At 46.4% G+C, this 22,119-nt stretch overlaps 1 protein-coding gene across 3 annotated transcripts in view; it reads left to right on the plus strand.

The window, feature by feature from the left end:
- Positions 1–22,119, plus strand: part of ABCA1 (ATP binding cassette subfamily A member 1) — a 125,827-nt gene that overhangs the window by 29,232 nt on the left and 74,476 nt on the right. For all 3 annotated transcript variants that reach the window (XM_045780644.2, XM_045780645.2, XM_045780643.2), the window contains exons 4-6: positions 3,469–3,610; positions 4,926–5,044; positions 21,302–21,423. In XM_045780644.2, coding sequence (XP_045636600.1) covers positions 3,469–3,610; positions 4,926–5,044; positions 21,302–21,423 — 383 coding nt within the window. The remainder of the gene's footprint in view (positions 1–3,468; positions 3,611–4,925; positions 5,045–21,301; positions 21,424–22,119) is intronic.

Below are 22,119 nucleotides of genomic sequence, written 5' to 3' on the forward strand. Positions count from 1 at the left end.
ACACATGTAATAAGTGACACAGAGGAAATCGAGTTCCGATCATGTGACTCCTGGGCATGTGTTTGGATGATGGCCTCTGTATAGTGAGGGTAGAAAATACAGTAGTGGCTAAGAACACAAGCTCTCAATGTCAGGTGACCTGGGTTGAATCCTGGCTTCGACGCTTACTAGGTATCTCACCTTGGGCAAGTGACTTCACTTCTCTGTACCTGAGTGTCCTCAACTCTATCATAGGGGAATGACAACACCTACCCCACGTGGTTGTCCTGAGTGTCATTCTGTCATCACCGTCTTTGTCTCCTGGCTCGGCTCACTGGGAAGGACTGACTGCAAAAATGTCCCAGTCTGAAAGGTCAACATTTATATGGGAGGTTTCACTGGCACGTCTCTTCCATTGCTTCAGAGCCTTTACCTGCCATCAGCTAGCTCCACTCACAGCCCACTGACTGCACAGGCTTTTGCAGGATATTGTTCTTCAGGGAAGAGATGGGGTTAGGGACACCTTTTAACTGTGTTCTTAGTCTCGTTCCGTCTCTCACAGCTCATAGTGGCAGATATTTACCTGCTAATTTGCTAATACGTCTTATACATATTCAAGTTAAAAAACCCCCAAAATCCACAAAACCTCAAGAACATTCTACCAGATGTGATTTTTCTGATTTCGCCAGAAAGGAAAAGAGCACAAAATGAAATATACACTCAATTTGTGGGCCTTGGAGGTAATTCCGCCTTCTCTTTTGGTGCCCCAAAGATTAATGAACAAATGCATATTTGATTTTATTTTAGCATTACCCTCTGCTTCACTGAAGTACATGTTTTAGGGTTTTAGGGAAAACTCAGCCTTTTTATCTGCTAGGCTATGCTCTCTCAGGAATGATCACAAGCAGGCAAGATGGTGTAGTGGAAATAGTGCAGACCTTGGCATCAGACAAATTGGGGTTTGTTTGGATCCTTGCTATACTGCTTGCTGAGGTCATGATCTTGGGCAAGTTGTTGAATTTTAACCCAGATCCCTCTGGATCTAGACTATAGATTCTAAGAAATGTGAAATCACTATACTCACAGAAGGCAGATGAGACTTTTGCCCCCCACCTGTGCACTTCTTACAACCTTACCCTCCTATTCTCACCACCTTCCAGGGACCTAGCTAGAAGGGCAGAGAGCTAAGATGAAGCCTGCAGAGATGTCTTGTTCCTAGGAACAAAGGATTGGTGTATAATTCTTCCCCATAAATCTTTCCCAGTTTGATTGAGAGCCATTAAGGTCCTAATCACTTCCCTGGGCCCTGGGGGTCCATTATGCTATTTGATTGTTGTCCTGTGTACCAAATGCCAAATCCCCATACTGCTTTTTTTTTTTTTTTTTTTTTTTTTTCAAATCAGGTGGGACCCAACCTCTAGGGAAGGGCCTTTGTTTTACTCCCCAAGGATTAGCCTGAAATAACTTCCCCTCCACTGCCCAGTGCTGCCTGGACCAACACTACCCTATTTTTGCTGCCAGTATCTCCAGGAGGTTAAAGAGAATCCCTTGATTCTTCGAGTATTTGATTGGGTTACATAAACTTTTCCCTGCATGAGGAGCAGCTGACCTAGGCAAGGGACCTTGTTTGGTTTTCCTTGAACTATTAACAGGGAGATAAGGAGGTTAACTGAGTAAACGTTCGGCAGGCCAGAGTCCCCGCAGAGGGTGGCTGCAGTGATCAGATCTTGTTACCTCCTTGCTTTGGAGGTTGCCTCTCTGGTTGGGCTGTGCTAGAAGAAAAAGAAGAAAAGGACTCCAATATTGGAGATGCAAAGGGTAGCAACTCCTGGCTGTGGCTTACCTTCTGGGGACACTCTGTTAGCATATTTGCATGAAAAGAGTAAGATGAATAAGATAAGATTCCTGGTTTGGAGGAAGGTCATAACTGTGGGTGCAAGGACTATTTCTGGCTGGACAGAGGCAGAGTGAGTACTGTTGGAGGCTCACAACCAGAGTGCCACAACAGTCCTGACGGGCTCACTCCCCAGACCTTTGCCCCAGGCCGGGCACTCTGCTATCTGCTTTGCCTGTAAAAACTCACGCAACACTCACTGCAGCTCTGGGAAGTCGACTGTATTTCTATCACCATTTCACAGATGAGGAAACTGAGGTAGGAGTTGAGTAACTTGATCAAAGTTAGTTGCAGGGACTGGATATGAGTCCCCGTAGGTCTGACCTCCACCCCTGTAAAGCTACACAGCCCTTCTTTGTCACTTAGAGCCGTTGTTTTTAATGGTTGTTACCTCTCTTAGGGTCACAGGTAACCCTGAGAATATGGTGAAAGCTGGAGCCATGGCCTTTCTGTCCAGAGGAATTCACACATGCTTGTCCTTCGGTGAAAAGCCTCTGGTCCCAGGGCACATTTATGTTGATCCTCGTAAGTGGCCCCTGTGGCTGCCTACCACACACCAAAGTCCTCTGACACCTAGGACCCACCCAAGTACCTCTAAACCTGCTGTTTGTAAGCAGCTCCTCCGTAACGAAGGGAAAGGAAAGTGAGGAGGTGACCTATGGGATGGGACTCGTTGTTTAATGAGGGACAGAACAGCACTGACCACAAAGATAGCTTCATGGATGACATCTGACCCCAAGTTCACAAGTTTATTAGGTGCCTTTGAGGAGCTTGTGAGCTGGTAGAGGAGGAGAAACTAACATGTTTGGTCAACAAAGGACAGTACAAGAGGGGACTGAGAAGAGCTAGAGCACAAGGGAAGCCTCAGGTATAAGGGAAAGAACATGGATTGAGATCACGGAAATGTGGGTTCCACTCCCAGTCCTGCCTACTGACTCCTTGAGTATTTTTTTTTTTTTAAAGATTTTATTTATTTATTTGGGAGAGAGAGAACAAGTGGGGGAGAAGAGGGACAGAGGGGACGGGACAAGCAGACTCCCCACTGAGCAGGGAGCGGGACACAGGGCTCCATCCCAGGACCCCAGGATCATGACCTGAGCTGAAGGCAGATGCTTAACCAACTGAGCCACTCTGACGCCCCTCCTTGAGCATTCTTCACCTGCCACTTCATCTTGCTGTGGTTTCCTTAGAGCATGAAGGAACTGGATCAGGTCATTCCCAGGGCCCCTCCATGTCTCTGGCAGGTGAGGCAGGCAGTGGAAGGTGAAGTAAGTGTCGTCAGGTACTTGCACACCAGGCAATTTCTGTGTATGGTCTACTCTGCCCTTCTCATCACTTCCCCAAGGCTGAGGTCATGAACCCCATTCTACAGATGATGCAAGTAGATTAAGTACTACTCTATGATGCCAAGTTTCCAGCTCAGCCTGGAATCAGTCCAGAGGTGGCAGGTGTCTGGGATGTGAGGAATGGGATAGACACATTTGGGATGGAGCAATGTATGGGTGGAACCAAATGAGATAAGGGTTCCTATCGAGTCCGAAAATCGCTTCGAAGCATTAATGTTTCTCTTTGTGTTTTTCTTCTTGATTTCATAGGCCACTTTCCAAACAAAGCCATGCCCTCTGCAGGAACGCTTCCTTGGGTTCAGGGGATTATCTGTAATGCCAATAACCCCTGTTTCCGTTATCCGACTCCTGGTGAGGCCCCTGGGGTTGTTGGAAACTTTAACAAATCCATGTAAGTACTATATCAGGTTTTCTTTCCAAACTTGTCAGTTAATACTTTTCCTTCCCTTCTCAACCTCTGGAGAATTTTGAATGGTTGAATTTGAGTGAAGTTGCTTTTGTAAAGGTTTGAAGAATGAGGGCAGGGAGAATTGCTGCCAGGATTTAAGACTGGGATTTTACTTTGGTGCATTTTAGGAGAAACAATATGTGGCTCTTATGACAATAAGAGTCATGTGGTTGGGGGCTATTCTTCCAAAAACTGGTTTGTAGGTAGGGAATGAGGAGACACAGCATGTCAGCTCTGTCCATTCATTAGCCTATTCACTTAGCATTTCGTGTGCATCTGAAATGGCTGGTCTAGGAGGGGGAGGTGGTACAGAGATATGAACAGGAGGGGGCCTGCCCAGAAGGAGCTCACAGCCTAGGCTGGGAGTGTTTGTTCCTTGGCTTCCAGATTCGCTCTCACTCTGTCAATGCCCTGTCATACTGTGGTGTCCCAATGTCTGCAGGTCTCTCTCTTCACCGGATGTGAGTTCCCCGAGGGCCGGGATGTTGCTTCCTTTGCTTTTGTCTTCCTGGCTCCTGGCTTCAATACTGGACATAAATATGGACTTAAATAAGTATTTGCTGAATGAGCCATTGAAGATTCCTGGAATGCACAGAACCATGGCCTGAGTTAGAGGGGACAAAGGACTGTAGGAGGTGTATCAGGAGAGTTCCGAGGAAGCTGCAGCCGGGCCAGCCAGGGCCACACATAACATTCATGGACCTTAGGCTTTGTAGCTTTCAGGGACCCCTCCTTGCATGCAGAAATATTAAAAATTTTATTTGATAACTGTGTTGGTATAAAGATGACTATAATCCAGGTTGGATTTATTATCATATATTTTAATTCTGAATTTCTGAATTTCATTTTTTTAATTCTGATTTTAAAAGACATTAAAAATTTTTGTGGACCCCTAAGAGCATCCTGGGCCCTAGGCACTGTGTCTGCTGTGTCTCATGGTTAAGTTGGCCCTGGATATGTGTGTGGGGGAGTGAGGGCTTCCTGGATAGGAGGTACATGGGCTGGGCCTTGAAGCGTGGTAAGATTTGGCTGTGTGGACACACAGGAAGAGCATTTGGGGCAGGGATGGCAGGTAGGTGAGTAGGAGCCTAGGGTATTCGTGAAGCTGGGTGTGGGGAGCAGTAGGAGTGGACCAGGGCTGGCCCATGGAACACCTGGCAGCCAGGCGGGGGTGTGTTTTCTTGGCAGGTACTTTCTTCAAGCCAGAGAGGCAGCTTGTCTAACCAGGGCTTTTCTTCTATTCTTGCACCCTCTACAGTGTGTCTCGCCTGTTCTCAGATGCTCGGCGGCTTCTCTTATATAGCCAGAAAGACACCAGCATGAAAGACATACACCAAGTTCTGAGGACATTACAGCAGATAGAGAGTTCCGGTTCAAGTAAGCAAAAGTCTTCTGTGCATTGGTTCATAACTGGAAATCAACCTCCATGGGGGTGAGACAGCAGCCCAGGTGGCCTGGCACTTGTTCCTCCAGTTCTTTCCTAGGGAGCTTTCCTCCTCAGTGGCTGGGCTGTATGGCCTCTCTGCAGGGGGTGTTTGAGAAGAAACTAGGAAGACAATGAATGTGCTGGCCTTCTCTGGGGAGACAGAAGAAAAGTCACTGGAGAGGAATGGCACAGGCCCAGCATTAGGACAATTGGGGGGGTGCAGGTTGCTGCCAACTCCACTTTTTTTGGAATTGCCCATATGGTTGCAGCACATGGGCAGATTTATAGACAGGGGATGATTATGTGCATGTAAGCACAATTCAGGTTGCACTTGATATGGATAGGTGAAAGCTAAGCCTTTATTTCCAAAAGGGAAGCGCAGCTCAGCTTCCGTGTAGTCGTTTGATGGGCACTTGACGTCTGATCTTTTAAAAGTGAAGTCTTCATCTCTGACCTGGTAAGTGCCCAGGGAGCTTCTTGCCTGTCCCGAGGCAGCATCTGAGGAGCAGGCATGGGCCGCAGAAATCATGGAGCAGCCTGCCGGGCAGCGGCCTACCAGGGGAACGGGGCGGTGGGAGCAGTCTCCCGGGTGCAGGCAGTCACGGCGGGCCTGGTCGGTAGAGAATTTAAAAACAATAATGAAGCTGACTAAGAGTGGGTCTGTTTATTGTCATCACCATGTACCGGTGGTTCTAAACAATGGCAGTCATAAATTACTCCCCATCATGGGCCAACTGCTGCATCCAGGAAAGTACTTTTTACTCAGTTTGGTGATTTAGGAGGGATGGGGAGGGTCAGCTTCTGCTGAAAAGCCTCCTGGTTTGTGACCCACTTGGCAAAAGAAGAAGTGGTATAAAGTGCTAGGGTTTCCACCAGACTTGGAGCATTTTCTTGGGAAAACAGAACTGTGCTTTCCCTGGGCAAGAGAAGAGGCAGTCAGCAGTGTGGGGCTTGATGGCACGGGGAATCTTATGTGGGTGGCAGGGAGCAGGTGTCACTTCTCCTCGGAGAGAGGTGTGGCTGTGCTTAGGCTCCTGGGTCAGCTGCGACGAGCTCCTGGCTAGACCACTCTGGGCTGCATGGCCTGGCCCTTTGGGTGCTCTTTCCTTGCCTTGTAGGCCCCTGACCTTGCACACACATCTCTGTCCCAGCATAGGACCCAGAGGTCACAGTCACCAGTCAAAGTCTGTGTCCTTTCTGATCTACTGGAGGGCCCCTGCCTGGCAACCAGAGGCAGAGCTGGGGTTATTTCTCCTACCACAGAGACACAGTGTGGCCCATAGGGAAGAGTACTCTGGTATATTACTTTGTAGGTTTGTGGCTTTGTGAATAAGTCATTTAGGCCCTTCGAGGCTATTCTTCTCATCTGTAGAATGGGGACAATAGGAGAACCTATCTCATAGGATTGTTGTGAGAAATGAATGAGATAACGCGTGTAATTGCTTAAAAACAGCACCGGACACAGAGGAAGCACTTAGTGAATACGAGCTGTGATTATTTTGAAGTGGTGACATCTTGGCCAAACCATTTAACCTCTCCGAGCCATAATTTCTTCAACTGTAAAATAATAGGTAACTTACAACATAAAATGTCAGACCTGACACAGTGTCTGACACATAATAGATGTTCAATCAATGCGAGCCACTGTAATTTTTAGGTGTCAGTGAGGCATTTCTGAGCACCTCACCTTGCTCTTCTGCCTCTCATGACTGGGGAAACAGACTAACTAATGGGGCTGAGTTTCAGATCTTAGTGGGGGCTTCCTTAGACGCACAACCATTTTTCTTCTTTGAGCAACCGGAGACATGAGTTAGGGTGGAGAAGAGAAGACAAACCCTATGTCCAAAAAACTTTCTCTGCAGAGCTCTGAAGAGAGAATCTCCTCTAATTTTGATTATATCATATCAATGCTTATTACTCATCTCTCCCTTCACCCAGTCCATTCCCATCTCTGCGCTGCAGTTCCTTCCTAAATTGCTCCCACCTTTCTTTGCCTGTCTTGCATCACTGAACCAGGCCTCGGACTGGAGGGAAATGCACAGGAATGTTACTTCTTCCTAGGCGAAATCAGTCACTTTTTGCCAAATCTGAGTAGCACTCTAGATTTCAGAGAGAATCCAAGGCTGGGGTATATCAGTGTAGATCCTGACCTAGAGACCTGTGTTTATTTGCATTGACAGCCCTACTCACAGTATGATGGTGGGCTTAGCCTTCTTACACTGTCACTGTCAGGATTGGAAGGATCCTTGGTCTGGAGTCTTGTCCTCATCAACCTCCTTCTCTACCACACACCCACTTCCTGTGATGGGACCTACATCTCACACGGCAGCTCATTCTGGGTAGTAATAGCTCTAATTAGAAGAACATACTCACTATCCTGTTATACCTTACAGTCGATGGAGGCTAATTCGATTTCCCTTGAAATATTTAAAGACAGCTCTTGTGGGTTTTTTTCCCCCTTTCTCCCTGAAGTCTTTGTATTTTTCTAGACTGAACATCCTCTGTTCCTCTTCTGGAATATTTTTGCCTCCCTGATTTCTGCCTCTCCTCTGGTTGTGTTTCAGTGTGTTTATGTCTTCCTTGAAATTGATCAGAAATTACAACGGTATTCCAGCACAGAGTAGAAGGGGATTTTTGCCTCCCCTGTTCTGAGAACTCTATTTCTGTTAATGCAGTGTGAGATTGCACTGGACTTTTCGGCATCCATGTCACACTGTTGACTCCTGCTCTGCACGCAGTCAACCAATATTGCAGTCTTTTAAATACACAATATTGCAAATTACTTGTTCTCCATTTCTTGATCACGCTGTTGGCCATTTAAACCAAAAGGGAAAACATCTATTTCCTTTGTGTTTTACATTTTTAAATTCCCTATGTCATTTTGTCCTGCCCAAAGCATTTTAGATTCTGATTTTGCCATGTGTATATTTGCTGCCTCTTACTGTTTCCTGTCATATAGGAATTTGATAACTAGCTCTCTTTGTTCTGATCCAAGTCATTAATAACTGTGGACCAAGGCTGGAGGTTTGGATCAGTTCACTGGAGACTAATGACCCCTTTGGACTACTACTACTCAGGCTCTTACAGATTCACCAACCTATGGTGTCATCACTGCAGGGAGCCCCTGCCCTGTGATCAAGTTGGAGGACTTGTTATTTCCTTCAATTTAGATTCATTGGACTATCCACATATAATTTGTGGATATGGGGGTCTGTAGTCAGATACTATCTTCTAATCCCATGGTTTCCTGAATTCGAGCATCATTTTTTTTTTCTATTTACTAGATGAGACCTTAGAGGTCTTTTAGTTCATTTATAAACAAATGGGTTGACTCGTTCAATCATTCAGCCAATATTTATTGAACCTAATATGTGTCAACCAGTGTTCTAGGTGCTGGGACACAGAAGTGTAAAAAACAAAATGTCCCTGGTTCATATAGAACTTCTGTTCTAGAAAATAACCTATTCTAGAAGGGGGAGTGACTCTTCCAAGTTTGCACAGCCACCAGAAGGTTATTCTAGGAATGGAGCACAGCTAAATGTCTGCTGCTCCATGAAATTCTCTTTCTACAGTGCTATCTTATGCTGTTCTGGTAATCTTCCAACTGAAAAGCCCTCTCATTTTAAGAATTAAATCACAGACAAGTCTAATTATTTTTGAAACCATCCTAATGAGAAACCCACACAGGAAGCCTTACAGAGGGGCCTTACCCTATTTTCTCATCACTGGAACTTTTTGGACATTTCATTATCTTCTTCCTAAACCTATAACCACACAGGCTGACCAGAGGTTAAATTAATGTTTGGGAGTCCATGGGAGGAGCATTCATTCTTTGTAAGCCCCCATCATGACTGCAATGCAGGGGAAATACAAAAATTGCACAAATTCTCAGGAACTGTAAAAAAAGTGACAAGTTTAGATGCTGTCTCTGAGATGCAGACTGGCAGGGATGAGTGTTTCTTTGAATGAGTTTGATGTAGTATCTGAGATTATTTCAAGCAGTATACAGATGACAACTTTTAATTTTAACCCCTATCAAATTGCAAATTCATGGGTATTATTGCTTTGGAGGATGTTAAATAGAAAGAGTTAATTTAGAGAATACATTGTTTTCTGTGCATATGGTAAAACTTGTGAGAGTAGTTTGTAAGTGATGGAAATTTGGAAAATGCTGGTATAAGAGAAAAAATCGGGGGCTTTGTGTTAAGATTTGTTTTGGGAACAAATTCAGGCTCTACCCCTCATTATCTGTGAACCTTGAGCATGTTTAGATTATCTCTGACCCTCAGTTTACCTAGAAAATAGAGATTACCCAAGGGTCATTGAACATTAGATCAGATGACATTTGTGGATGGCTAATAGGGGGGCACAGCACATAGTTGACTCCTCTCCCCTTCTGTTCCTGGCTGACTGTTTAGTTTTACCAATTTGTTCAACTTCTCTGGGCCTTGACTTTCCTTGCTTTGAAATTGGGACTTTGGCAAAACAACCTGAAGATGTTACACTTTGGAAACTTGGTCAGTACTTGGAAGGGAGATCACCTGGGACTAACCAGTGCTGTGGTCCATTCCCCTAGACTGTAGTTCTCGAAGGCAGGAGGGGGCCTTGTTCATGGCTCTACCCCAAGCATTAGCACAGTAGCAGGCACGTGGTAAGCAACCAGGGGATCTTGGTGGAATAAAAGTGAGAGAAAATACCTGCCCTTTCTCCTTCACAGGGTATTTTAAGCGTCAAGTGAAAGTTCTTTGAAAGGTATAAAATCCTAGCGCGTGTAATTTTCTAGTTAATTCCCTCTTGTGAACCCAAGTCAACTGGGCTAAATAATAATGACAAAAGTTCTTCAAACAGTCGTGGCTTGCTTTCTTCCACAAGGTTCACCTTTTGGAACATTGTAGGAAGTGCTGCCATGAACCTGGAGGCCGGAAGTAGATTTACTGAGAAGCTAAAGAAGGTTCACTCTCCTCGGCCCCTTTGAAGGCCCTGGTAGAGATCTTCGCTATCAGAAAGTGTCCAAGCAGGATTTTTAAAAAATATTCTTTTTCATAAAGAGAGCCTCCCAAATTGTGTCAGCCTCAGGCCTCACAGACCTGCATCTGCTCTTGCCAGAGGCCCTGGGGAGACAGGAAGAAGTGCCATCTTCCTTAGCCTCCCTCTTGGCCTTCCCCTCAGGCTCTGTCACCACACCCAACCCACCTGCCCCTCTCTGGTGAATCCGGCAGGTTCAGATGGGTGAAGAATTGACTGGCCAGAGCCAAGGCCTCGCCAGTGGGCCTGATGTCACTCAGATCAGGACTGGGCTGGAGAGATGTCCCTTTGCTTTCTGCTCTGTCTTTTCTACTTGTTTCCTTTTCAGCTACTTAAATGCATTGCTTAGTGCTACTCACCAGGCTCTTTTCTTTAGCCTGCTTCCTACTGAAAATTTCTGCTCATATATCCACTTTACCCCAATGCCCCATTCGTTCCCCAAATCCTGGGATTTCCATTATAGACTCTCCTTTGTCTCTAAATGGCACCATGGGCCCAGACTCCTCTTGAGTTTATGCCAAGCGCGGTCAGTGCTTCCTGCTTGGCTGGAAGTTGGGAAATGCACATTGTGGGGGCTGAGGCTTCTTGCCTTCCTGGGTCGGCCGTCCTCACGTCCCCTATAAGAAGTTCCCAACTCTGCCAGTGTCCCTCGTTTTCATAGTTAGTTAGGCTCTTGTCCACTGCTGTGTCCCTTGGCTGCCCCCTCGTCCTCACCATTGCTCTGGGACGATTCCTGTGCTTGTGGAGGTGCTGTGGGAGTTCTCGGTCTTTATCAGCTCTGACCTGCCCCAATGGATAGGATTATGGGGCGGGGGGGGGGTGTTCTGTGGTGTGGCTGGATGCCAGATCCCCAGTCTCCCCTGTGTAAGGGACTCAGCAACTTCCATCCTTAGCCAAGATCTTACCTCTCCAGGTGTCAGGCCCTGTCCCAAATTACAGCTACCCTAATGCTTTTTAACAGAAGTTGAGTAGGTGTTCTGTGGGACTTGAGATCATCTTCTGGACCTGCTGAATCAGGCCAGGGCAGGTAGGTGGGACAGTTGAGAGACGGCTTTTAAGCTACATACACAGGGCTGGCAAGTTACACATTTCTGTGGATGCCATGTACACTGCCGTCCATGCGGATGGCACTCCCCGAGAATTATACTTCCTGAAGCTGGGTGGTGCACGGCCTTCGTGGCTCTTTGCTATGGCCTGGAGGACTTATCTCAGCACCTCCCAGTGAGGACTAGGGTTACAACTGGCCCCCCACCGTGCCCGGTCCAGGAGCTTCTGAAATGCCTTCTGTCTGGGATGTAGAGCCCTCTGAAGCTTATGAGAACTTCCCTAGGGAAGACAAGGAAGAACTTTGGGCATTTTGTCACTGGGCTGGAGATGTCACTTTGGAAGGCATGCCACATCATGGAGATCGAGGGTTAGAAAGAGGCAGGCATGGAGGGGAGATCTAGGGCAGTGCTGCGTGCACCCCCACGTCCCAACTTGGGTCTTGAGCTTCTCTGTCCTTTAGCTAGATTTAGTATGTCAGGGGCATTGCTGCCATTTTCTATATATGCATGGGACAAATCTGGTTTGTTTGGCCTTTCTGATGTGGCTCTGTAAGACTTTCATGAAATAAGTCCTCAGGGTTTTGCTGGATTTTACTCAGGGAAAAAGGTCCTAACTTTCTGACTATTGGATTTACTGGTTATACTGCAGACTCACTGGACTCACCGTGTGGACTTTTGATTCTGCTCTGATCTTTGAAAGTCAAGCAGACCTGATCCACCGAGGGCGGGGCAGGCTTTGGTGACAGGGCAAGATAGTTGGTTGTAACAGGGAGTTGAGGGAAGAGGATATAAAACCGTTATCTTGTAAACATCCACTGGGCAGTATAATTTAGTGCTAAGAGAACACTTGGCAACCTTGATTCAAATCCTGGCTTTTCTGCTTATCAGCTATGTGACCTTGAATAATTCCATAACATCTCTGTCTCAGTTTCCTCAAAATGGAGATACCAATGAGCTAATACGGGTAAAGCATTTAATGCAGTGCTTGGCACGTAAGAGGCACCAGGCTTGTACTTTAGTTCTAGTGCATACCATGTGAGGTAGGGAATTTTGTTCCTTTTTATGCTCAAGAAGGAGCTGAAGTTCAGAGAGGTTAAGTAACTTGCCTGAAGCAGCATAGCTGGTAAAGGGAGGAAGAGGCCTGGAACTTCACTCTTTCATACTCTGCTGTTACTACATCCTAAAGAGAGCCGCCCAGGGTAGCCAGAAACTTCCCCCGAGGGAGGTCACAGGATAACGGGGTATGGATGGCTGGCATCAGCAAGGAGACAAGAGGGCTTCTGGGAGAAATATCAGACTTCCTCCGCTCCCCGGTTTCATTGGGGCACAGGCATGGGTGGAACGTTTCCCAAGGCCCGTCTAAAAGAACATCCTGTGACTCACAGCCATTTCTCCTTTCCTGCCTGAACCCCTTCATTCCATTTGGACAGCCACCGAAGTTGAGGCTGCAGCCCCAAACTTTGTTTTCTGTCCTTGTGGGCCCCCTGTGAGTCATCTTTTGCGGAGATCTGATGACATATGTGTCAACATTATATCATCAGACTGGAAATTTCTTGAAATCTTTGCATGTTTGCAGTTCACGTTCTGCATGCACTTGTTGGAAGCTCTGATCTAGGGCCTGGGACTTCATATTTTGAAACCTTTTCAACCTACAGTGAGGAAGTTTTCCCAGACCTGTCACGGCCGGGCTGTGTCCCGGAGCCCAGACTGCTGGTTTCCATGCAGGGTAGGGGTCTGGCCCCAGCTAGGCTGTAATCAGGTAGATGCAGTGCTGCACTGCTATGTTGAAATATTCCTTGAACTAAATTGAATCAAAGGTCAACTTTACCCAGACAAGAATAGAAAACACAATTATACTCAATTACAGGACAGCATGTACTCCACAACAGCAGACTGCCTTTAAAAAGTTGGATTGTTAACATCAAGAACAGAGTTTCATGTGTCTTGCTTTTCCAGTATAAGATTTATTTACCCCGTGGGTGCAAAGAGGAATTTTGGGAGTCCAGTGTGTTTTCAGTTGAAAGCTTCCCATTTCTTGTCCTCTCATCACTGTTGCCTTGAGGCACAAAAGACAATCTTGGAGTGACACTTCCTCCAACAGATGAAGTTGCAGCAAGTAATGATGCTGTTTTACATTTTGATATGTTATTACATTGAAGGCTTACAGTGGCGTTGGCAGGTTGGTATTATTTCTATTTTATTGACAAGGAAACTGAGACTCAAAAGGGATATGTCTGTTACCTAAGGTCACAGAAGAAAGCTGTAAGTTGAATCTGGGTCTGTTTGACCCCAAGGCTTAGCATCTTTCCACCATCATGCTGCCATGTTGCCTTATTCCAATACCAGGAAGCATGGGTGGCATCATCCATCTTTTGATGTCAAAAATGTGATAAAGAGATTTTAAAGAGTGAAGTGATTCATTGAATTCCCCATAAAGTAGAAGGAGCCAAAGCTTTTTAGCCAGAGCTGATTGAATTCAAATTTACCACTTGCTTGCTCTGTGACCTTGAGCTGGGTATTAACGCCTCTGGGTCTATTTCCATATTTGAAAAATGGGACTATGACATTTCTCGTAAGCTTGTTTTAGGCATTCTAGAAAAAGAATACATATAATGAGTCTGATGCTCTGTAAATGCTAATCACCTTCCAGTGTGCACAAATGACTACTTTGTCCCTATCCTGATATAGTTTATTCCTTTTGAAAGTAAGGGAAAGCTAAGTTATTTATACATTATATATATTAACAGTTATTCCTTAGTTCAGCCCTGGAAAGGATCCCTTCTCACACCCTACCCCATCTTAAACTCATCTTCCTTTCTTCTCCCATGTTCCCTAGACCTCTCATGGTCCTGGGGCTAATTCTGATCCCACGCTGCCTGGTGTTAGGAGTGTCTAGTTGCATTTTCAGTCAGAGACCAGCTCATCAGTGAGGATTGATGCCTCCAACTCTCTTCTTTCTTCCCAGCTCTTTTTTTCTCCACCCTTTCTCTTTGATTCAGTCTTTCCTGTTCCTGGACTCTGTGCTTTATACTTTTGACCTCTTTCCTTCTCTTTGTTCCTTGCCTTTTCCAGGCATCTTCTCCCACCTTCCCACCTCCCTGGTCTTCACAAAGCATTCTCCATGCACAGTGCTTTCAGCTCTTTCCTTGCTTTGTCTAATGCTGGCTCCTCATCTCTTCCTCTCTTTCTCTTCAGGTCCAGAATTCATGTGGGCCAACGTGATCTCTGTTACCTTTCACCTCATGTTACCTTCATTTCCTGCCGGGCTTCCGAAACCAGCCCAACTGCCCATCACCCTCACTGCATCAGGAGTGCTCCTGGCCAGTGTGAACCCATCACCCTTTCCCCCTGGGGCTGCTGTCTCCACTTGTTCCTTGGGGACCTGGTTGCCGTTCAGGTTCTTATCAGCTGATGTCAGTCCTCATTCCAGGGGCTCCCATCAGCCCATGTTGCCTACTTCTCAGTAAGACATAGGTCAGCTACTGCCTTAGTAGATGTCTCTCTCCACCCCCTGATTTTAATGATGACTGATTGTGGAGTTGCAGACAGGGCTGGAGGCTAACAGGTCTGCCGACCTGATCCTTTCTCCATCTCCTCTTGGCAAGGACAGGGATCATGTCTTCACAGAGCATCTCTTTTGTTACAGGCTCCTGCCTTCAAGAAGCACTGAGAAATATTGCTCCTTTGAACCACAGTACTAGTGTTTCGGGTTCAGTAGCCATTTTGTAGTTTGTTGAACTAATGTAAGTTAACCCTACATGTAAAATACTTTAAGGAATATGTGTTTTGTAAGCTTAGAGTACTCCCGTTAGTCTCAGGAGAAGACTCCAGCTTCCCTGGTACTTGCTGCAAACGGTTCAGGGAGCATAACCGTAAATATTCCGGTTTCTCTTGGGACCCCTTCACATAATTGTCATACATGACTTTATCAACATTTGTTTTGAACTTGTTTAAAGTTCAGGCTCCTAGTAATGGTAAACCTCCCTTTCTAGAAAAATGGAAGCTCAGAGAGCTTAAGTGACCTCTCCAAGGCCACATGACTGGAAGATTCTGGATATGAGGTTGGAAGCAGGTTAGCCAGAGTCCAGAACCTGAGACTGTCCAGGTATGCCTAGGAATCCCCTCAGCAAGCCCTCACTGTAATGAAGAAATCTCCTGGGTTGGGGGGCCCGAGCCCAGAAGCACAGCAGAGAAGTTCCGAGGCTGTGTACATCCCAAGCTCTCACCTGCCCTAATGGGTCACCCAGGGAGCAGCCACTCACCTTGCCTCACTCCTCTGCCCAGAGCCCCAGAATTCCCGGAGAAGCCCTGGTCTTCCCAGAGAGGAGGGTCCAGCCATCTCAAGGAAGCCGGGGGTAGCTATCCTTGGAGAAGAAAGTAGAGCCCCAACATCAGGAAAGAAAGAAAAATCCCAACAACAAAAAAGCACCTGAGTGTGTTAACCAGCCTTTTCTTAGTGGAGAAATGTTTTAAGGTTTTGTTTGCACGGCCAGACAAGCTTGGGCTGAGGAAAGCCATGAGTTAGAATCCGGCCTGGTCCCCTCCAGGCTGTTGCCCATATGACAGGGCGACGGCTGGGAGACCCTCCTGGGGTCCCTTTCAGAAGAGTCTCTGGGCCTTGGAAGCCGACGTGCTCGCTTTCTACGCGTCTTTTTTTTTTTTTCTTCCCTTCGCCTCCTCCCCCCACTTCTCAAGCAGCTGATTGCTGTGGTTGCTTTTCATGTTGAACAAAAGAGACTACAGGGATCTTGAAACTCGAGCTGGGGACTGGAGGGTACTGACCTACAGTAACCCCAGCCGGCTCTGCGGAGGGCTTCCCTCCTCCGCCTTCCTGCCGGCCCTCCCTCCTCCCCGCCGTCCCTCCCCCTCCTTCCCGGTCCTCAGCTGCGCTCCGCGGGGCGGGAGAGGAGCAGAAGCGAGGCTAAGTGGCCGGAAAGCCTCTCGCAGGGTGCGGGGCCTCGCCCCTGGCTGCTGTGGAAGTGTGTCCTTAGCTTGGGCAGAGGCCTGGCCCAGGGGACTGGCAAGAAACGGAGGAATCTGCCCTGTTCTTCCGCAGCCCACAAACACACGTTTCATGTGTTTTGTTCTTTAGACTCCAAGATCCTGAATTGGTGTTTTGTTTTGTTTTGTTTCTTCTCTCCTTTGCCCTACCTTTCTACATCCAAAGCAAAGAGCTTGGGAACTGGAGAGGCCACCGCTTGCTCCTCCAGGTGCCACCGAGGAGGCTGAGTTGCGTGGGTGGTGTATTTTGGTCCGTATTGGAGAGATCGTGGCAGGAGAGCTCTCTTGGCCTTTTGCTGGATAGTGACTCCGAGTCTTCTCTGTGGGCAGCAGGACCCACGCTGAATTTAGCGACCAGTCCAGCTCCGTGATGACCGTGCTCTGACAAGCTTGCACACCCTCTCAGTTACCTGGGTGAACTGTTGAGGCTCCTGAGCTCTTTCCCTCTGGAAGAGTACTTTCCCATTCTTGATCTTGGTTTTCGCAACAACTGGTGAATGGCGTTAGCTCCATTTTACATCTGAGGAAACTGAGGCCCAGAGAGATTAAGAAAAGGGGAGAAAAGCAGGATTCATGGCTCCATACTTAGGAAAGAGCAAAGCTAGGACTTGAATTCGGGTCTCTGGTGCCTCTCTGTGCCAGGCACTGCCGTGCTTTGAAATGACAAAGTCCCAGCCCTCAGGGCTCACTTTTTTTTTTTTTTTAAGACTTATTTATTTATTTTAGAGAGAGAGAGAATGAGCAGGGGGAGCAGAGGGAGAGAGAGAATCTCAAGCAGACTCCACACTGAGCATGGAGCCCGACACTGGGCTCAATCTCATGACCTTGAGATCATGATCTGAGCCAAAACCAAAGTCAGATGCTTAACCGATTGAGCCACCCATGCGCCCCTCAAGGCGCTTCTATTCTGGCAAGAAAGATGTGTGCCCAGACAACTGTAGCTCTGTGTGTGGCTGAGGGAAACACAGGAGGCTATTAGAGCACAAAGGACAGTCCCCTAACCCAGCTTGAGGGTGGGAAAGTCAGGGTAGGCTTCCTGGAGGAGATGACTCATGGGCCAAGTCATAGACAAAAAGAGTAGGAATTAGCTAGGCCAAAGGGAAGAAGGGCTGTTTCAGACATCTGACTTTCTCCATATTCTTGGGTTCTCTACTCATTTTCCTGCCAGCTACATAAAGGAGAAAACGGAGACCAGAGGTACAAAGCCACCCCACCCTAGGCTCCCACTATACTCCTTTCTCCTCCTTCTCCCATTCTATTCCCCAGATCTTAGGTTTTGAGGAATTTTCTCTATGTTTATCTGCTTGTTGATTTATTCATCGAAAAACATTTATGAGCACCTAGTATGCACACAGCGCTACGACTACAGGGTATCCTGGCCCTGACATGATGAGAGATCTCCCCAGCTACAACTTCAAGAGGATTTTGGCCCACTGTCCTTTTCCAGAATTTGGCTTCAGCCTGACTTCCCCTGACCCCCACCCCCACGCACTTATAGACAAGCCTCATCTTGGTCACTTGCATGTCTTCCTCATTCCTCCTTCTGCTTTATTGACGTGTTTCTTCATCTCCCTTATCAGCCTTGAAAGTTCCTTGAGGGCAAGAACTGTGTCCTTATCTACTCACTACACTTCACTTCGGTACATTGGTAAAGTTAAGTGAAAGAAACCCTTTTCAATAATCGCAAAATTATTACCATTTATCGAAAATATACCATGACCTAGTTGTTCACTATTCATGCTTTACAGATGACTGTCTCCAATCTTCCTGTCTTGGAAAGGTGGTGATACCGTTATTCTTACCTCTTAGATGAGAAAAGTTGGTCTCAGGAAGGCAAAATGCATTTCTCAAAGCCGCAGTCAGTAAGTAGCAGAGTTGGGCATCAAAATTAGGTTTTTCTGGCCCCACGTCCCTGATCTTTGTACCACTCCACTGTTTCTCAAACTCAGCTACAGTCACCTGGGGAGTTGTAGAAAATTCTGATACCTGGGTGTCAGCTCCAAAAGTTCTGATTATATGTTGGGTGTTGTACCCTGGGCATTGGGGTGGTTGTAACACTACCTATTCAAGTGTAATCAGAGCCAAGGTTGAGAACCAGTGCAACGCCCCACATTGCCTTTCTTTGTCCATGCTGGCTCTAGCTGTTGGTGGTATGTGAATCTAGGTCCATATGTGTGGTACGCCTGTGACCAGAATGGGCTTCTTTGTAGCCAGGGATCTTTAGCCCGCCCTGCTGCTCCCCCACCCAGCGACCTCACCACCCTGTGCACGTGCACTGCCAAGGGTTGTTGACTATTGAGTCGGCCTCTTGGTCCTTCTGTCTCATCTGGGGGATTCACTGATAGGCGGTTTGAGTTTGATCACATGCAGCTGTTCTCATCCTCACAGCCTGTTGACATAACAGAAGAGTCTTGTAAACACCGAGCCTACTTGCTGGTCTCAAGAGTGTTGCTTATGACCTCGACCCTTTGCAAATGCAGCCTGGGTCAGCCTCCCACACTTTAGCAATCATGCTCCGGAGCAAGGAGGCTGTTGTGAAGTTCCCTAGCAAGTGTGCACGTTCATCTCTGGCTTTTCACACTTGGGAGGCATTCGTGGTCCATGTGGTCAAGGAGGGTCAACTCATGCATGTATTCTGTTCTATCCGGGGCTCAGGGATGTCTTTATTTCACCCCTTATTTTACAAAGCAAGGCAGTGGAGACACAGCTTGGGTGAAATGTCCTGGCGAATAAATGGATACAGAGCCTAGGTTTTCTGACCCCTCCTTATGGTGTTTTTCCCATTGTTCCACAGTGGTCAGTGTCTGGCTTTTCATGCCAGGCTTCGATTGAAGCCACTAGCTTTCCTACCTTCCTTCTTGGAAGCTATGGTTGGGGTAAACACCTGGATGTTACTTTGTGTCCCTGGGAATATAATATAGGGATCCTATTTACTCCTGGGATGTAGCCTAGGAATTGTCCTGATATCTCTGGGCCCTTCTTGGCCCTACTCAACTAAAAGAAAATCTGTGATACTGCTGAGATACTTCTCGAATCTTCCCAGCCCTAATCTCACCTCCTAGTATTTATGATTGAGCCATCATTCTTTGTAATGACCAGTAATTCTTTACCAGGCTTTGATCTGGGCACAGGGATACAGAAATAAAACACATATTTTGGGGGCACCTGGCTGGCTCAGTCGGTAGAGCAGGTGGCTTTTGATCTCGGGGTTGTGAGTTCAAGACCCATGTTGGTTGTAGACCTTGCTTAAAAAACCCCGCCCACACACATATTCTGTATCCCAGGGGCATAGTTTAGTGGAGATAATATGCAAATAAAAAAAGATTCCTTAAAGTATGGTCCCCAGACTCCCTGCATTAGTACTAGAAATGCTTATTAAAATACAGATTCTTAGGCTGCACTCTCCATCCACTATTTCAGAATCTCTGGGAATTGGGCCCAAGAAACTACATTTCTGTGTGCTCCCTAAGTGCATCTTAGGTGCTCTGAGGTTTGGCAACTGTGGGAGTGAGCCCTGCAGTAAGAGTATAGTGTGCTGTACGATGGGGAGCACTGGGCTGGCGTTCATCTGCAGGAGGACCTCTTCTGAGTAGGGACACTGACTGGGCAAGGAACAGCTTCTTGAAGGTGTCATGAGGAATAACGGGGCGTTAGTATGTTAGGTGTAACCAACAGTCATCCCTCTAGAGATGTGAATCCTGCTTAATTTATCCTTTCTATAGCTCTAAATTATGCAAGTCTTCTTAGGAACATACCTGGATCAGGCAGCAATGATGATAGTCTGGTTGGGTGTTTGTGCCCTCCTTCTGCTTTATCTCTGCACATGACCCCCCTTCACTTCCAGGATTAATTCCTGTCCTCTCTTTAAGCCTCACACTGTAGCCCCATTTCAGATTCAACCTGTATTTCGAGTCAGTTAAATGATTGGGTTTGCAAGGTTTGCCCCCTAGAGGTCTGTTAGTGCCTGGGCCTGTGGGCTGTAGTCTGCAAAGGAGCATTGCCTAGTCACGTGGTCATGGTGAGCTGGTTTTCTCTTTATTGAAAGAAGTTGGGTTATTAAGAGGGTGGGGCAGAAGGAGAAGTGGACAGTCAAATGAAATAGGGCAGGGAAAACGGTAGCATTTCAGAGTTAGGGGGCCCCCACCCAACATCTGGTCAGAAATATGTCATTTTAGAGATAAAGAAGCTGAGGTTCAGAAAGATGATATGAAATGCCCCAATGACACCACCAGGCACAATCTCCAACTCTGGGGACTAAAATTCTGGACTTCTGGTCAGTGCTTTTTCTGCTTCACTACACTGGAATGTACCTGCAGGGTTTATTATTAAAGGGATTCTTTATGAAACTCTGGAGCAATCCAGTCATTTAGTAGGGCTGATTTTTAAATATATGCTTGTGTTTCCTTAAAGTCTAGCAGATCTGGGGTTTGGAGCTCTGTATCATGTGTTCCACAGTTGGAATCAAAATGAGATCACATCTGTGAGAGTGCTTTGATATGCGTAATGCTCAATGGTTCTCAAAGTGTGGGGGCCCAGGCCAGCAGCATCTGCTTCACCTGGGAGCTCCTTGGAAATGTGAATTCTCTGGCCTCATCCCAGGCTGGCTGAATCAGAAACTCTGGGGTTGGAGACTGGAAATTGGTTTTAACAAGCTTTCAGGTGATTCTGTTGTCCACTCAAGTTTGAGAACCACTGTTCTGCATCAAGAGGAGATCAGCCTCCCGGGGCTTGTGGGACTAAGGCTTTAAATACCGCCGATTTTTAGCTGAGGTGGCATTTGAGAGATAGGAGTATTGGGGTTAGGTTCACAAATCTCAGATGGGATGGGCGAGATTACTTAAAAGGTTTGGCTTTTTCCTCGAAAATAAGGAAAGGCTGTGTGAGCATGTCATACTGTTTGAGTCTAGGAGCACACTTGGAGTTTAGTTCTATACATCCACAGAAAGCATTCTTTTCATCTCTCCTGTAAGGCAAAGCTCCCTGAAAATCATTTCTCCGTATGCTTCAGCCAGAAGCCTGTGATTATCAATTGGTTTAAAACGAGGCCATCAGTATTAAGATGTTTTTCTCCACCTCCCATCGTGTTTGTTTTTTTTTTAACTTATCAGATGAAAATAAAATACTATTTCTCTGCAGGCTTGAAGCTTCAGGATTTCCTAGTGGACAATGAAACCTTCTCTGAATTCCTGACTTACAACCTTTCTCTGCCAAGGCTTACTGTGGACAAAATGCTGGGGGCCAGTGTCAGTCTCCACAAGGTAAGCTGCGATGTTCAGCTTCCTTGGTGGGGCTGATGGCAGTTACATTGTTTAAGAGTGTCTGGAAAGAAATGAATAAACCCCTGTCTTGGTAATGGTGCTGAAGGAGGTTATTAGCTCAAGTTCAGCTTTACCCATTTTTACTTCTCTGATTAGGTTGGCATTGCCAAACCATCCAGAGAGTGGAATGTGCAACCTGGCATCGTGGGCCAGCTGGTTGAAATAAAACCGATTTCCTGCCTGTCAACTGGCATTTGTTGATAACTTCCCCCCAAAGGGGGGGGGGATGAATTTAAGTTAAGATGAATTAAACATTTTAAAAAAGTTTTCACAGTTCTGAGACCATAACTAGAGTTGAGGATTATTGAACAGAGCAGCTGTCCATAAAATCTAAGACAGGAGATGTTAAAAACTTAATGCTTCCTTTAAAGATGGATAAGAAGAATATGTAAGGAGAAAAATGGCTTTTTTTCCCTTAATTTGTAAAACCAGGAAGTAATATTCGTGTTTATATAGAATTTTAATCTTAGATTCTTAGAAAACTTCCTTTGGCGTAATTAGATATCATAGAACTCCTGCGCAGCGAGTAGCAGACCTGGGTTGAATGGTTATCAATTTTTCAGAGAAGCTTCCCAAATTTATTCTTTGGCAGAAAGGGGCCCTGCTTCTTTACCCTGTCTCATCTACACACTAGCT

This window comes from Ursus americanus, chromosome 18 (genome assembly GCF_024610735.1).
Source record: "Ursus americanus isolate L20-20 chromosome 18, mUrsAme1.1.p, whole genome shotgun sequence".
Taxonomy (NCBI): domain Eukaryota; kingdom Metazoa; phylum Chordata; class Mammalia; order Carnivora; family Ursidae; genus Ursus; species Ursus americanus.